The 16836-nt window shown below is 37.5% G+C and overlaps 1 protein-coding gene across 5 annotated transcripts in view; it reads left to right on the top strand.

The window, feature by feature from the left end:
- RORA (RAR related orphan receptor A) overlaps positions 1-16229 on the top strand; it is a 359385-nt gene extending 343156 nt beyond the window's left edge. For all 5 annotated transcript variants that reach the window (XM_063169264.1, XM_063169267.1, XM_063169263.1 and 2 more), the window contains 5 exons: positions 1099-1231; positions 1901-2008; positions 3359-3469; positions 4726-4838; positions 6067-16229. In XM_063169264.1, the coding sequence (XP_063025334.1) occupies positions 1099-1231; positions 1901-2008; positions 3359-3469; positions 4726-4838; positions 6067-6231 (630 nt within the window). In that variant the 3' untranslated portion in view covers positions 6232-16229. The remainder of the gene's footprint in view (positions 1-1098; positions 1232-1900; positions 2009-3358; positions 3470-4725; positions 4839-6066) is intronic.
- The last annotated feature ends 607 nt before the right edge of the window (positions 16230-16836 follow it).

Genomic DNA, 16836 nt, shown 5'->3' with positions numbered 1-16836 from the left:
TACTATCAGGAATGTATATTTCTGTGTGTTTAAAAAAATAATACACTAGAATCAAAAGCAGCAGTATGGTCACGATATCTTTTGCGTTTGTGATTTTTAGAGGTATAGGAAAAGGCAAAGACATTCTCCTAAAATCTGTCTCTGGTAAAGGATAGGAAATAATAGGAATTGTTTCAATCCTAATTGGCATGTTATTTTCTTCTCTTAAATTGTCATGTCCTGGATCGACAACAACAGAAGGCGAAGCCACCAAGTTTGTGATGTTACGTGCTGTGCTTTAGCTGGAGTTTATAAACACAGAGCTCCAGCAGATTTCCAGCCTTGGGGGTTCACTGTAATCCTGATTCATGCTCCAGTTGTCCCTCAGTGTTTGGCTTTTACCTGTGGAGCAGCAGCACAGTGCTGCCATGCCACCAGGCTATTGTAAGGTCTAATCAGTGTTATTTCCAACGTGCCTTCTCTCCACAAGCTGCTGCCAATTGGCTACTTTTGGAAAATGGCCTTGGGAAGCACTGCTGAAGCACACTGTTCTTTGAACATATTTTTCATTTCCACAGAAAAATATTTAATCTTTCGGAGTACAATTTTTTCTACTTTAGGTGATTTCATTCTGCATTATTTTCAACACTGGAAAAACTCACTACTTGCATGTTTTTCTTACGTTTTTATCAAGATGATCTTCATATATGGACATATTTATATGTATTCTTCTGAAGATGAGCTAGGTTGATAATTTGCATTCTGTACAAAATACAGAAGCTGACAGGAAAAATATGATCATGCCTTGTTGGTGTAAATTGGCATTTTATTTTCATGCAGTGAATAAAATTCCCACTGAAATGACCAAACTTGTTACACTTTGACATTTTTGGCTTATGATAAAAGTACTCCGAGCTGGATCTATTGTGACATGACTGAAGGAGTCTTCCGTGGTTGCATTGTCACTCACCCACACGCGGCTCTGGTTTTGAGGTCAGACTGCAGCCAGGAGTGTTGGAGGGAACTCACTCAATTTGTTGTTTGGTTTTCTTTAGCTCAGTTTACTTTCTGACAGTGAGCTTTGGTTAGTAATTTTTTCATTTCTCTTCTCTCAAACAGCAAAGGGAGGTAATGTGGCAGTTATGCGCAGTCAAAATAACAGAAGCTATACAGTATGTAGTGGAATTTGCCAAACGCATTGATGGCTTTATGGAGCTGTGTCAAAATGATCAAATTGTGCTTTTAAAAGCAGGTATGTGGGTCAGCTTTAAGGTCTGCTTCTATTAGTTTTGCCTGAGGAAGGTGTTACGTGTTACATGCAGTGGTTGCATACACATATATTTATATGCAGTACAATGGTCTTTTAAAATTAAATAATGGAAAACCTTGCAAAATTTCTGTCTTTGAAGTAACATCATCTTAGTTATTGTGGGGAGAAGGAGTTCAAGTCTATCTAATAAATTTTCATTGTGGATAAAAGGAGCAATGAGTGTGTTAAGATGTAAAAATTGGATTTAATTTTTTTTTGATTGCTAATAGTGAATATTTCAAGGAAAAAATCCAAATTGTTCTATGCAAGATATTGTAAGAGTAATTCAGGTTACAAATACTGGACCAAGTTGTTAAGGCTTGGTGAACACATATATAAATGAGCTGCTTTGGCTTCAGAGACTTCATTACTCTAAAAAAATGACTCAAGTTCATTACCATTAGCTAAGTTGCTTTAGCAAAAACTTCTAAAGGGGTTTATGGGAATTCTTGTAATTCTACCAGCAAACCAAACTATGCTTTGTTACACCACAGCAACTTACTACACTACTAAACTGACAGTGAATGCAGAGCATTGTTATTAAATTCTCACTTGCTCTTTGCAACTGCAGGCTCTCCTTCCTTAGTCAAACATCCCTTGTTTCTGTTATAGGGTCTTTAGAGGTTGTGTTCATCAGAATGTGCCGTGCCTTTGACTCCCAGAACAACACAGTCTACTTTGATGGCAAGTATGCTAGCCCAGAGGTTTTCAAGTCCTTAGGTAAGGAAATGTGAATTGTTGTGTCTTAAAAAAAAAAAAAAAACAAACCCCCAAAAACCAGAATAAATATAATACGGTGGAAAGGCAAGGGAAAACAGCTGCTTTGAAAAATCAGTCTATAGTATTCAAATAAAAGAGTTCTGGAGCTCAGACTGCTGTGTTCTGGCTCTGTTTGAGGCCAAGCTGATTTCAGGAGGTAAAACAGCTGAAGGCTGTGCAGTAAAGGACTGTTGGTGCTGAAGTGCAGTATTTTGATTAGGGTAGAGCTGTTTGGACTGACTTGTTGAGAGGATAAGCCCAGACTTCATATGTAATGTAATGTTTCATGTATCCTGTTGGAAAAGGCAGCAGATTTTAAGCTAATTTGGGATATACCGACGTGATTGCTTTGAAGATGTTAATGGTGTTTTAAATTTTGCCAAGTCCGGTTATTTGCTGGTAAAACACTGTAAATAATTTTTTTAAATTAAACTACATATAATTTTGAAATTTTTTCCTGTATATTTTTGTTAATTTTAAAAGGATCTATTCACTGGGTATAGATTTGGGCTGTAAGCTACTTTGTAGGCAGTGAAAATACATCAGTGGAGAATGCTGGACAATTACTGAAGTATTCTCTGGCTTTCTAAAACACCTCAAGGTACAAGGTCAGAGCACAAACAGTTCTGGCTTCTGAGGAAATATAACTTGGATCTGTTACCAGCTGTATGCAGAAGTTTAGGCTGAGGAAAACCTTTGTCTGTCAGGTTGTGATGCTCCTCAGAGCAGGGCTCACTTTGCAGACTGTACCTGCATGTGTGACAGCAGCAGTAACCTGAATAACCTGTGTGAGCAGGAGAATGGGTGGAAGGAGACAGAGTTCCTGTTGTGCATGAACCGTGTTCAGTCAGACCTTGGCTTCTCCCTTTGCTTCCTGCATGTCCCTGTGTGCCTCTCTTCCCCCATTCTGTGTGCTCAATAATCTTAAAGTCAGAACTTCTTCGGTCCACACTGACATGACAAGGTTCCATTTAGAACAGAAACAAAGGTAGAGCAATTTTGAGCTTGAAAGTAAATGGCTTGAGATTTATTCATATTCACCCCACGAGAACCCAGTGTAGAAAAGATACAGTGTGCAAAACTTTGTCAGTCTTGGTTGCCAGGATGTGGGAGCTGGGAACTTGTGGGAGTGGAGTAATACCCTCAAGGATGAGTGAGATCTCACTGCCATCACTTCACAGTCCTTAAGAAGAAGACCACCTTTGAAGTGTTTTACATCTATTTCTCATCTCCATCAGAATAAATCAATAACTCTGTAGCACTGAAGTAGTTTTAAACAATGTAACAAGAGCTTAGCTTTTTTTTTTGCAGGTTGTGAAGACTTCATTAGCTTTGTGTTTGAATTTGGAAAAAGTTTATGTTCTATGCACCTGACAGAAGATGAGATAGCTTTGTTTTCTGCGTTTGTTTTAATGTCAGCAGGTAAGAGATGAAGATTTCCTCTAGATTTATCTGGTAGGGGTTGTTTTTATTTTCAGGACTTTTTAATTATAATGTTACAATTATCAGATGTTGTGGAAATATCATTGTGGACATTTTTTGAGTGTCTTCTCCTCACCATTTTTTTTATTTTAATAATCACATTAAAACTATGAATTTAGGAACCCTTTTGTTAAATTGGAAATCCTAATCTAAGCCCATATTTTCCACATTTTCACCTTGTTGAGGACTCAGCTTCTTTGCAAAGGCTTAAATGCATTTGAGTGAGACTCATGAGCCAGTCCTGGTGAGAGGTAGTTACTGAACCCCCATAGGCAGCTGTCCATGCGTGTGAGCTTGCAGCTGCTGCAGCACAACAGAAAATTTCCAGCAGTGCCATTTTAGTGTGACTGGGAACACTGAGAATTGTGGTGCAAGACATCCAAGTCACCCCAAAAGTCAGCCTGGGTCTGCCATGCCTGTGGCTAAATTAACTTAATAATCACAAGTGAATGTGCACAGTGTGCTCCAGGTCCTGGAAAGGCTTCTTAGGTCAGGTGGAGCAAGGTACTGGGGCAGAAAGTCAGTTTGTGCCTGGCCTGACACCTGAGGAAGGAAACTGTGAGTTCAGACTGCACCATAATGGTCTCATTCTGTTAGCAATGGTGGCTTTATTGAGTCTGCCATAAATATGTTCTCATGTTGTTGGCCAGACAGGAAGTGTGTTAGCCCTGTGTCTTACCAACCTACAAAACCCTACGGTTCTGTCGCAGCTCATACTGCTTTTCTGCCAGGAAGTTCAGCCGTAGGTTTTTTTAAAATAGTTGAATCTTTGCATCTGATTTTTCTGTCAGTTACTGTAAGTTCTGCTGGCTTTCTCTAAGTTCTGTAAGATCTTAGCAAGATGATCCTCTCCAAGTAGTTGTTCATTATATGATCTATTAATTTCCAGTAAAAAGTTGCTAGCCTCATTTTGTAAACACCCTGCATTTTACAGATTTTCTTGCAAATGAGTAATAGATCTTACTCAGATGCATTGCATTCTCCTAAATAAGGGCTTTATAAAAGTAACTTTAAGTGCATGTAATAAATATATTTCAAAACCTGTTAATTTTGAAGCCCATTTTCTATATGAAAGTATATGACAATTGGAAGGAAGGTTGCAAATAATAAAAGGAATCTGTAACAGAGTTAGTACTTCCTGGTGCACTGTGATCCATGTGTGCATTACTAGAGGTTTTAACTCCATTTATATTCAGATCGCTCATGGCTTCAGGAGAAAGTAAAAATTGAGAAACTCCAACAGAAGATCCAGCTAGCACTTCAGCACGTCCTACAGAAGAACCACCGAGAAGATGGAATTCTGACAAAGGTAAGGGTCATCCTGTGCCATGGCACAGCACTGTGAAAGAGTGCCTTCACCTGAGCACTGCCCTGATTATGGGGTAAAGCTCATGCGCAGTTAATTGATTTATAAACCCAGAATGCTTTCTTCAAAATGGAGCTGCTCAGTTGAACCTTGTTACTTAAACCTAGAAGAGGTGAAATGATGATGTTCTAGGGAACAAGGTTGCTAATGGTCTGAAAGGGAGTATTTTTATGTGGAACTTCATGAAAAGTGATGAAGGTTCTTATGATAGCTCTCCTACACAACACTCCTGCCACACAGAATACTATTTCAGTGCCACAACATGCATGCCTTAGTATTTGTGGAATCTCTGCTGCATGACAATTAAGTTGTTACAACATGCAATGCACAAACTAAACTTGCTTTGCCAACTTCCATGAGAAGTTCCCCACACAGCCTTTTTCTCAGTTCTTCCAAAAGTGATGCCTAGGGAAACGAGGCACTACCTACTCAAGTATCTTCATGTAATTTCTCAGAAATAAGAAACTAGTGTGATGTTACAAGAAGTAAATCTGAAGAACTGGGGAAATATAGGCACTTTACCTTGCAGAGGTAGTTCCTTTTACACCTCTGCACAGCCAGAGCTTATGCTTTGTTTCACACCAAAGAATTACTTACAATAGAAGCAGGATGGTCCAGCATGGGCTCTGCAGATTTTCTTAATTTCAAATCCTGGGTCATGTAATTTTCTCTCAGTGTATGCTCTGGATACCTTTGTCAGAAGAAAGAGTCTTCCATATGCTTTGATACGAATATTTTACTCAGTAACTTCAGGGAGTACCCTCATGATATTTTAGAAGTATATTTTTTTACCTTATTTCAATTAAGGTAAATAAATCTAATCTATTGCATTGCCAGTTCCCTCTATAATATTCACAGTGGATTTAAAAGCAGTTGGGATTACCTTCTTCCAAGAGGATAATTTAATGAGTGAAGATCCAGCCCTGAAATACTTGTTTTTCAATCCAGCAAGGAAACCTAATGCCACATTTTCCTGAGAACTTAAAAAATATTATTTCAAAAATAGCTGTGAGTCCGTTACTTAAATACTTCCAGCAGATATCCATGACTGTGCATCTGAAATGTCCTTGTTAAGTTAATAATTTGGTTTGGGAGAGCTTTAATCCTTACAGCAAGATTGGGAGGCCTGGTTCCATGTATGACCATATGACTTGTGTTCATTTTTTTACAGTTAATATGCAAAGTGTCTACTTTAAGAGCACTGTGTGGACGACATACAGAAAAGCTTATGGCATTTAAAGCAATATACCCAGACATTGTGCGACTTCATTTTCCTCCACTTTACAAGGAGTTGTTCACTTCAGAGTTTGAGCCAGCAATGCAAATTGATGGGTAAATGTATCACCTAAGCACTTGTAGAATGTCTGAAGTACAAACATTAAAACAAAAGAAAGGAATAAAAAGGAAAAAAAAAAAAGAAAGAAAACCAAGACACTTTATATGGCCCTGCACAGACCTAGGGAGCCAACACACTGCACATCTCTTGGCGGTCGGGGTCAGGCGAAGGATGGGAAACAATGAAACAAAGTTGAACTTGTTTTTCTCATGCATATGATTTCCATTATGCCTACAAATATGGACCCTTTTTCTGTCTCAACTTCTCAATCCTTGACCTCTGTTTACACAGACTGAGGGTACTAATGTCAGAAGGTTGTTTTCTCCTGTAGTTCACTGCCCAGGCTTTTGACAGAACAATCAATTTGTTGGTCAGAACAGAGTCCACCTAGTAATCAGCGACTGGTGTGCATTGCAGAGATTTCAGCATCAGTTTGCACAACTTGCTCATTGTTTCATGAAGGACGATTTTTTTTCACCTACCACTGTTTGCCAGTAGACAGAACGGCATGAAAAGGGTCCATAGCAATAGCAACAATAGCATTATAATATATTACAGGGTAAATGGGCATGAAGACTATATATAGCAAAAGAGATATTGTTTATATATTGTTTTAATTAATATAAAATGTAGTTACTGGTATAGCTTTTCTTGTTGAATTGATAAGGCACTTTCATTTTGCACCTTTTTCTTTAAATTAAATGCTAGCGTGTTCATTGTTGTGTTGCATGTGCACCAGAAATTCAAGTTTAACTGAAAAAGGTTTGGCAGGTACTGGTACATTGGGAGGTATTTATGCTGCTGTTTTCCATGTTACTTTTAAAGAGAGGCTGGTCATATCCTGAAATGGTTAGAGGTTTTTTTAAAGAGTTGAAAATAACAACAATTTTCTACATTAAAATAATCTTTTCAGAAGTTAAATTCAAAGGTACTTTTATTTTCAAGTCTTTCAAACTGGAATGTTTCAAAGTCAAAAGCCTCATTTTCAAAGGTTCTGAGTTTCCACTGTCAGAGTTGAACTAATTAATTACAGATCATTTACAAATGAGTAACACAGCATCTTTGAAAATCAGGCTATTAAATAGTGTATTCCTGCCCACCATAAATCCAGGTTTGAAAGTATTTATTCAAGTCTGTATCTACAGTAAAAGTATGTGTGTATTGACATGCTTGCAGAAAAGTACTTTTTACATGTAATATTACATACTTTTGTACTCCATATTGTAAACAATGCCTTCCAATGCCAAGCTGTAGCCTGTCCAAATCCATAGGTTTGTCTTTGGCTTCAGTGAGATGAGACACACTGACCCCTGTTGTTCCAGCATCCAGCAGTTCAGTTTCAGGGAACTGAGCAGAGAAGTCTGTTCTCTCCTTGTTTAAAAAGATGCACTTTAAAGTTGATCAGACGGGAACAAACTAAGAAAGGAAAGGCATGCTGTTGCTAGAAAGCATTAGTTTGTACTCAGTACAAGCCTGGAAATCACAAATATCAGAAACCTGCATTCTGTAATTCTGATTCCTGTATCACATAAGCAACCAATAAGCTGAATCTTGCCGTGTTATTAATTACCATTCCCTTCAGGAAGAATTCTATCTCTGAGCAAAGTTCTGAAGGAAGCAGGTTCACATAAACAACATTACAAACTGTAGGTGTTTGGGCCAGAGGTGTAGATTTGGGGTTGGATGAGATGCAGATGCATAACTGGATCCCTGTAGGCCATCACACATATAGTTTGGATGAAGTACCTAAGAAAAAGCTGGGAACATCAAAAAACGAAAAGGAATGAGACAGAATGTGCCCTACTGCTTTAACTTCCAAGGGTAAACAGTCTCTTACATAAGTTACAGTTGTTGAGAAGTAACAAGTGAATAGAAGCACACCTAAACCTGAGTATTTTAAAAAGGAGAGTCAGATCAGCGGGTTCTTATTAGCAAAATATAGGTTTATTCTGTGATTTGAACATGTTTCCTTTGGGGTCAAATAGAAACATTCATCTATGACCCTTATTAAACATGTCCCAGTGTAGCACATCAGGGAAGGTTACAGCTGTCCCTCATCTCGAGCACAGCACCACACCTCCTCCTCAGAGCAGTGTGCTCTGCAGGGTGGGAGGGGAGCCCTGGGGTGCAGCCAGGAGAGGCCTTTTGGAAAAGCTCCATAGAGCTCTCTTTTTCCTGCCCCATCCTGCCTGCTCCTGAACAAGTGGCTCACAGCCCAGCACGGGCTCACTCCACTCCCACTGAAACACTTCCTTGGGTCATTGTTTACTTTATTGGAGTAACTGGCATGATATGGTACTTGCATTCTAATGTGTATTCCTATTTTTGAAGCACCTCTTTCAACTAACAAATGTTTTCTGAATGTGACCAGCCTTAGGTGCTAGTCCTGTAAAGATCAACTAAACTTAATCTCAGTGTCAATTAATGGAGAAGTAAGACCTTACTTTTTTAGAGAGTGAGATACACCTCCTACTTCTGACAATGTAGACTACCAGGCAAAATATTGGGGATTAGTTTTCAGTCACATCCTGTTCTTACCTTTTCATGATGAATATTAGTGCTTTGCCAGGTATCTAGGCGCCAGTGGTTTTGTTTGGATTCTGTTTAGCGTATTTACATTCATAAATCATTGACAATATAAGTCTTGGAGCATTTAGTAATAAAATAAATAACAATAAAAAGGTTTCAAATAGGGCCTTAGCTGAGACTGATCTTCCAGGCCAGAAAGCACTGTTGTTTTTGTTTGTGGGAGCTCATGTGTACTGGGACCTTGTTAAATCAAGCTGAACATTCACACCCCAAGTAACTCTGTGTTCCTGGTCACAGTTAACAGCCACTTGGCAATAGAGTAGAATTTTCGGGTTGCCCTTCATGAAGAGGGATAAAAACAGCAGACACACTGATCAGACACCTGTTGCCAAGGGGGTTTTTATGCAGGGGGACTCAGAATAACACCAGAGTGGCTGCTTGGAGATGGCCATGCAAGAACACAGCACAGCAGGGGAAATGCCCTCTGCAAAACCCCTGGGACTGTGGCCTGCTATCAGATGATCAACCAGTTAAAAACTGGAGATCAATAGATATTCACATGAGTATTTTCATCATCTGCCCAGTTCACTACAAATAAAAACACTAGGATAACTAAACATAGTATTTTAAGTTTAGATGACCTAGTCCTTAGAGCCTGCAAAGATATTTTCCTTGGGAGTTATATGTGTCCCTGGAGATGTTTTCTGGCTTTCTAGGAAGAGCTACTAGACTATACTGTCACATGAACCACCCTAATACATGTCATCACCTCCAGCGTTGTTTGACGTATGGAATTAGGTAAAAAGGGAGGCTGTTTTTAAGTTTGGTTGCTCTTTATTAGCTTATCTTAGTATGAATACCAAGATATCTGTCTACGTGCACCTGTGTGTGTGAGAGAGTCCATTGTGTGCGCACATGAGTGTATGCGTGGGACGTGTGAGCGGCTGCTTCTAGGCTGTTAAGTGTCAATGGAATAAAGAAAATGTATTCAAAATACTTAAGTCAAAAATAGAAGGTGGTAAAAAGATTTATTCTATACAAAGCCTTGTCTGGACCACTTTAGAGAGACTTCTATTTTTTTAACCCTTCTATAAATGTTTGATGGCACTTGAAATATTCCTGCAATAAAATGTGATTTGTGTAAACATTAAAAAAAAAGATTTTGTAATGTGAAACAATGAAAGAAAGTAATGTAATTTTTCTAAAAAACAAAAAAAACCACAAACGAACGAACTTTGTATTATTTTCTTGATGGAATTTGTCTATTTGTCTTTGGAAAACTTTTTATTTCATTGAATGTGCCATAGTAGAGGTGCGTTTTTCTTTTTCTTTCTTGTTTTTTATTTTTACATTTTAGATTAAAGGAATAGCTGTGTTCCGACATTCCAAAATGCAAGATGACATAGCAGTCATGATTAAAAGGTTTGATTAGTAAGCTTCAATCATTGTTGCTTTTTTTGCACATGTTCTTCATTCCTCTACAGTGCAATATGTACATAGAGCACTTGCGGGTGTAACCTTGATCCCTCAGGGAAAAATACATATTTGTACAGGATTTTTCTTTTTTTTGCCTTTTTTCTTTTCTTTCCTTTTTTTTTTTTTCCTTTTTTTTGCTAAGGAATGTCGATTGAATCACTTGTCTGTTGTTGAGGGGCAGCCAGATAATAATCCTAAACCACTGTCACAAAACATCGATTGTTTAAATTTTGTGCCCTTTTATTATTTAAAAAAGAAAAATAAAAGTTATTTTCTGACAGTTCTTTGTGCTGATTGGTGAAAAAAAGGGTAAATAGATTAAGCACCTTATGATTGACTTAACTGTGAATGACAATCCATCTCGTTATCAACAAGAGAAGCCCTATCATTTTGGAGCTGGGGTTAGAAGTCAGAAACTAATGTGCTCAGGGATCTTCTAAAACTCTTCAACAGGGTGGCCAGTACTGCTGGTGGAACAAATTACTTTTTAAAAAATATGCTAATATTTCTTCCCTTCCCCCTGCCCCGAGGCACAAGAGAACTGGATTTTTTTTTAACTAAATGCTCTATGTGTGCCTCATTCTCTTGCTCACTCTTGCAGTAGAGCTGCTTTTTGGTTGGTATTGTGCTCAAAACAGAATACCCCAAATAATGCAAAGATTTTACAATTATATTTTAGAAAATAAATGCTGACCCACTAAATATATGATTGAAATTAATTTTAATACTCTCTGAACATTTTTATAATGATAGGACTACTTTTCCAACTGAAATTCAGTGTTCTGCAATAGAAAGCAGCTTTTTAGTATTTAAATTGTTATCAAAGAAAATTAATCCGTTTGTGAGAATGCAGTAAGAATGAAAAGGTCATGGTTAAGTTTCATCAGTGAAGTCACATAGAAAGGAACACAGATCTGCAGGAGTACAAGAACAACACTTCAAATGTTGTCTGTCATTGCTGCAGATGTTTCATGGTAAAGCCAAAACCTGGCTGCAAAGAAACACTGCGGCTGAAGAAATTTTCATATTTAGTACATCAAATGCAGCAATTCCAGTGATTTTATAATGGCACCAAAACCCAACAATGTTCAGAAGTCTCCAGTGCCAAACTAGGATGCTTGAAGCCTGTCCCAATTAGCTTTGTTTTATGGCTTCACATTCTTTTGAAAATGCAAGTAGAAAAGCAAGTAAACAACTACAAACAAAATGAGCAAGACTGCAGCACCTTGGTTACCTTGGAAAGAGAGTGAATTTGACTCCTCCACCCAATGTGTCTGCTTGGAGAAAGCCCCAGTTTTCTGGTATTTTTGGGGGTTTTTTCATGGGTATACAGCTACCAGTTGGTTACTTGAGATTGCTTAATAAATAGGGAGAGCATACTTACGGTTTCACAGGCTGACAGCTGAGTCTAGCTGGGAATGGCTTTCCAAGGCAGACAGGCACTTAGCAAGTGTGGTCAGTTGGTGTTCCAGCATCTTCAGCAGAAGAGAATTCCTGCTGCTGATTGGCAGTGGACCCTATTATTTATGTACTTGCACATCAATGGAACACTTCGAATGGACAAGCTCTAAGATGCTTTAACTGAGTAGTGTGATGATCCAAGCATTACAGTATCTTTTTTTGGATTGGCATAGACAATCCCCAGTCTGTACTTGATGAACAAAACAAGTTACACAGTGTAAGCTGTGCAAATGACATGGATTTTTTTCCCTAGACATTCCTAAACTCCTCAATATAGACAAACCTATTAATATAAACGCCAGAAACAGCACTTACTACACAATATCCAAAAATAATAGGCAATTTTCTCTTGAGTATGGAATTCTACCTGTGCTAGCTGGTTCAGATTGCACAGAACATCTTTATTTTCCCTAGCTGGAGAAACATAACTATTAGAACTATTTTTTAATTATTAATACTAATATATATCACTTTTAAAGTTACATCCATTAATATATTTGAATATTAGCCTCTTACTTTCTTTTTGTTTAAGTATTTCTGTCAGTTAATCATTTGGTGGAAATGAGGGCAAATGCATACAAATACCAAATACAACAACAAAAAGAAAAGTTTTAAAATGTAAATGAGTATTTATTTAAAAATCCTTGCAGTATGTGCTTTAATTCTAGTACTGTGATAATGGCTTGCTACATAATGCTAAGTCACTGGACTTGAGGAGAAAAATACGTAACATAATATACAGTCTTTCTCTGGAACTTTATTCAGGTACTAAATAGAATTTTAACATCTAAACAGAAGCTGTATTCTACCTTTTCCATCTATAATGTTGCTGTTTGTCCTTTTTTTTTTTGCCTTTATCATTGGTAGAATATAGCAATAACTTTATAGCAATAAGTAGGCTATCCAAATAAGAAACAAAACATGATAAAGGCTTCAGATCAATACTCATAGGCTCACTTCTTCTGCCACAATATTCACTTGTATGTCTTCCCTCATAATCTTATTACTTCTTCAAGCTGAACTTCGCAATCAAGTTGTTCAGCTTGGTGTGTGACATGACACTTTGTTAACATCTGCATGTTTTCATTGTTCACATGTCCTGTGTGTACTCGTGTTCCTACCTTAGTGTTTCTCAAGGTTTCTGAAAGCACAATCTCTGAGCTGTATCTCTGCACAGGCTCTCTGTGTTGGAATTGACAGGTTTCCTGGGGCAGGGGGTGTGGATCAGCTGGAATGTTGGCAGCATTTCCTAAGGGAAGGAGCCGAGCTGCTGCAGGTACCTGGGAACGGTGGGCACTGCCAAGTGCAGTCCTGCAGCTCCTCCGGGCCAGGGCTGGGCTGCAGCTGCCGAGTTCCGTGCCCGGCGCTCTGTGCTGGGGAGCCGGCGCCTCGCCAGGGGCCCGGCTGGGCGTGCCTGAGGGCTCTGACCCTGAGCCAGGCACTTGGCATCGTTCAAACAAGCACTTGTGACTTTCGGTTTGAGAAACACTACCCTGAATTACCCCTCAGAGTCTCAATGTAGATGCACAGACCTTACAGGAGCTTGCAATCTGTAATGCTATCTATATCTAATGCAGAGAATTCATAAGCAATACAGTGAATTTTATTTCACAAAAAGGCATACGTACTGTAGACCTTTTTAAATCCAAAATGTTCCTCATTTCTACGTTGATTTAGAAGCAAGTTACAGAACAGTGGTCACTATTTGAAGTATTAGGACATTAACTGGCTGCTTCTTTATATGTAACTGTATTGTCTGCCTGCTCCTTTTCTGGAGATGTGTTTTTGTATTGGATGTTTGGGCCAATGGGAGGCTTCAAGCTACAATGTATTTTCCCAGATTAAATATATTTAACATATGACAAACCCCAGACAAGGCTTTTTAAAATGTATAAAGAACTGCAGTGTTAGGTGGTTTATTTGCAAACTGTTTTCAATGTTGTCCATTTTTATGGCACCTTTAACAATATTCTTGTTTCCAAAGTACAAAAAAAAGGTTAAAAATATTCTAGCCATAACTGAATGTCAAGCAATAAAACAAATGACTTTTTGTGCATAGATTTAAAAGAAATACAAGTTTTAGACATCTGCATGTAAATGCAAATCTCTTGTTTACTGCTTTCTTAAACTTGAGCAACTGATTCCTTATTTTACTACTAATTTAAGGACTTGTAATGGCCTGTAAACATTTTATCTTGCTCTATTCTTTCAACTCTAACTTTGTCTCTGCTTTGGAGTCATAATATTTAATGTTGTTCTGCTCACCTCTATACAGTTAACTTTTTGCTTTCATTCTGTATAGATAAAATTATACTATAAACAGCCTACACAGTGCAAATATTTATCTGTTTATCAAATACCACATTATGCTGTATAATATCTGTTTTACTATATAATCTATTTTAGACATAGCTGTTTAGAACTAGAGTGTGCTATTTTTGTGTTTTTCTGATGTGTGGTGCTAGATAAGTTACTTTTGTGAACAAAAACAAACAAACCCCTTTTATTCCTAGACAATACCACCTTTGGGTCTTGTTAATTTCACTGAGTATAACTATATATAAATATATATATTTGTGTATATATATATATACACCAACATATGCCCAACAAGTACCTGTATCAGAGTACAAGATTTGGGACATGGTTTTCTCTTTAAATGCATAGTGTCATTATATAAATTATTCTATAGTATATTTAATAAGGAGAAAATTACTTCACCGGTACAGATACTTGATATCAAATGTAGAATTTTTTTCTACATTATTAACATTATTAATTATTAATGTTATTAAAATTGTTCTGTCCAGCTTGTTATCCTTTTGGTTACTAAAAGAGTCTGCCTGTATTGTATTCAAAATAAGAAAAACATCTAATCTGCCAGTATAAAATAATTCCAGTATGCTGTCTGTCTGAAAGGGAGGTAGTTATTTGGCTTGTTGGAGAATTCTATCCTGTTGTTGCATTGGAAATGTATAGATGTTATTCTGCTGGGTGCCTTCCTCCCTGCTCACTTTAAATAGGATCTGTACACGCTCAGATGTTGCTGCGGATGTCACTGGGCCATGCCTACACACTTAACTCCAGTTACTGTAAATAGGAATGTTCTGTAAACCTGCCCTGATGGATGGCTGAGTTCAGTCCCTGGATATGCTGTACACACCATGCATACATATCCAAGGACAGCCAGTAGCAACTAAAGTTAATTAACAAGTGGAATTTGCAACGTTTTGTCAGGTATGGGGGTTTTGTTTTTATTTTTCCATGTATACCTTAATTTACGTAGTCATGTACCCTTCAAAATATTCCTGTCCCCTATTCCTTTCATTCTAGATATTGTTTTCATGTTCATTCTTAAAAACTGATGGATATCAAATATCTAACTAAGGAGGTAATTAACCTTTTAAATATTTATTAGAATTTTTCTGTAATATTACTGAATTTATAAGATCTTTAGCAAAGATTTTTGAGCAATTTATTAATAACAATGTTTCTGTTTACTGCACTTTTTGATAATAGAAGGTAGTGAATTTTAAAGCCATGGTTCTTGGCTTCCATGCACTGCTTTTATACCCTCAATCCAAGGAATATATATATATAAATAATTTTTTTTAAACAGCAAACATACTGTTGACCTAAAAACAAAAACAAACTTTACTGCACCATGGGTATATTTTCATAAGTGGAATGTTTAACTGCAAACACTATCAGGACAATTATAAAAACCTCTTGAAGCTACAATCTTATTTAAATATAAGCCATGACAATTTTGTTTTCCCTTCTTGATTTAAGTCACCTTTTGATATTTTCAAAGAGAGAAGGACTCACTCTTAAATTTGTACGTACCAACCTATAGGTAATGCCAGGAACACATTCTCCCCGTTGTTTTAATCGTTTGATATATTTATGCAAAACCATTTGGTTAACATTTATCCTCCCTCTTTACTAAATGTTCAACATACCAACAACAGAATAAATGCTGATTACAAATATACATCAGATTGAAGATGAAGCACACAGACTTAAAAACCTCGTTGAGTGATATGCTCAAATTTCTGTAAATACACACAAGTTTAATGCAATGATACTGTACATGTAAATATGTGCTGTCTGTTATGTGTACAGTATGTACAAATTCCTTTTCTAGCCACAAGCAAATGTAAGCCATCAAGAGGATGTGGTATTGTACTAAACCTTTGCTAATGATCTTTACCCAGTCACTTCACCTCTCCCTTCCATAGACCTTTCCAACTCACTCTTACCATAGCCTGCTTATATTCCAGTTTGTTATTTTACTCGGTCCCGGAAAAAGTATTTTGATTCATTTTGTAAATATGACTGTAAAAATAAGAGATTTAATGTTGTCTTTTAAATACTCCAATTTTCATTCTAATATGAATGTTGTTATATTGTACTTAGAAACCGTACCTTTAATATTACATTACCTTTATTAAGTGCATTGAACACATCGATTTTAGATGTGCTTTATGTACTCTTATCCTGTAATAAAACTTCAGCTTCTAATGGAAAAACCTGTCTTGGTTTTTTTGTCAGTGGTATTTTCCTTGGTTTCCTGAATTGCAGGTTATTAGGTTCATGCCTTAAGGAATGCACTGATACAGAATTAGACCGCACAGAGGTTAGAGCTGGTTTAGCATGTACAGCATGTTTTGTCAGCAGCAGGGAACAAGATGGCCCCCAAACACCTTTTCAGCTCCCCTTTTGGCCAAGGAGAGCTCCAAAAGGAGAGCTCCAAACCTTTTCAGAATGAATGTGGGTGAATGTGGCTCCCCTCTGTGTGAAGGTGTCTTGTTTGAAATCACAGGTCACTACCTCAAGTGCAAAATACAAGAGACTTGGCACAAAACCCTCCCAGTGAGCAGTCCCAGCAGAAATACTGCTTTAGAGCAGATTTTAGGTCAGACAAATGAGGATTTGGGTATCAAAATTGAAGTTTTAATACAATTTAGGCATCAAAAGTCAAAGTTGCCGCTCCCCTCTGCTGTGCTAACTTGGGGAATACCTGAATGTGTCAGCAGCATGCTTGGTCTTAAGACTTCAGGCATGTGAAATTCTCCTTCTGCACCTACTCAGAAATGCCTCAGTCTTGACAGGGCTTTTACAGCTCAGTATTTATAT

This window comes from Melospiza melodia, chromosome 15 (genome assembly GCF_035770615.1).
Source record: "Melospiza melodia melodia isolate bMelMel2 chromosome 15, bMelMel2.pri, whole genome shotgun sequence".
NCBI lineage: Eukaryota > Metazoa > Chordata > Aves > Passeriformes > Passerellidae > Melospiza > Melospiza melodia.
Note: the sequence above shows the minus strand (reverse complement) of the source record. Positions and strands in the feature narration are given on the sequence as shown.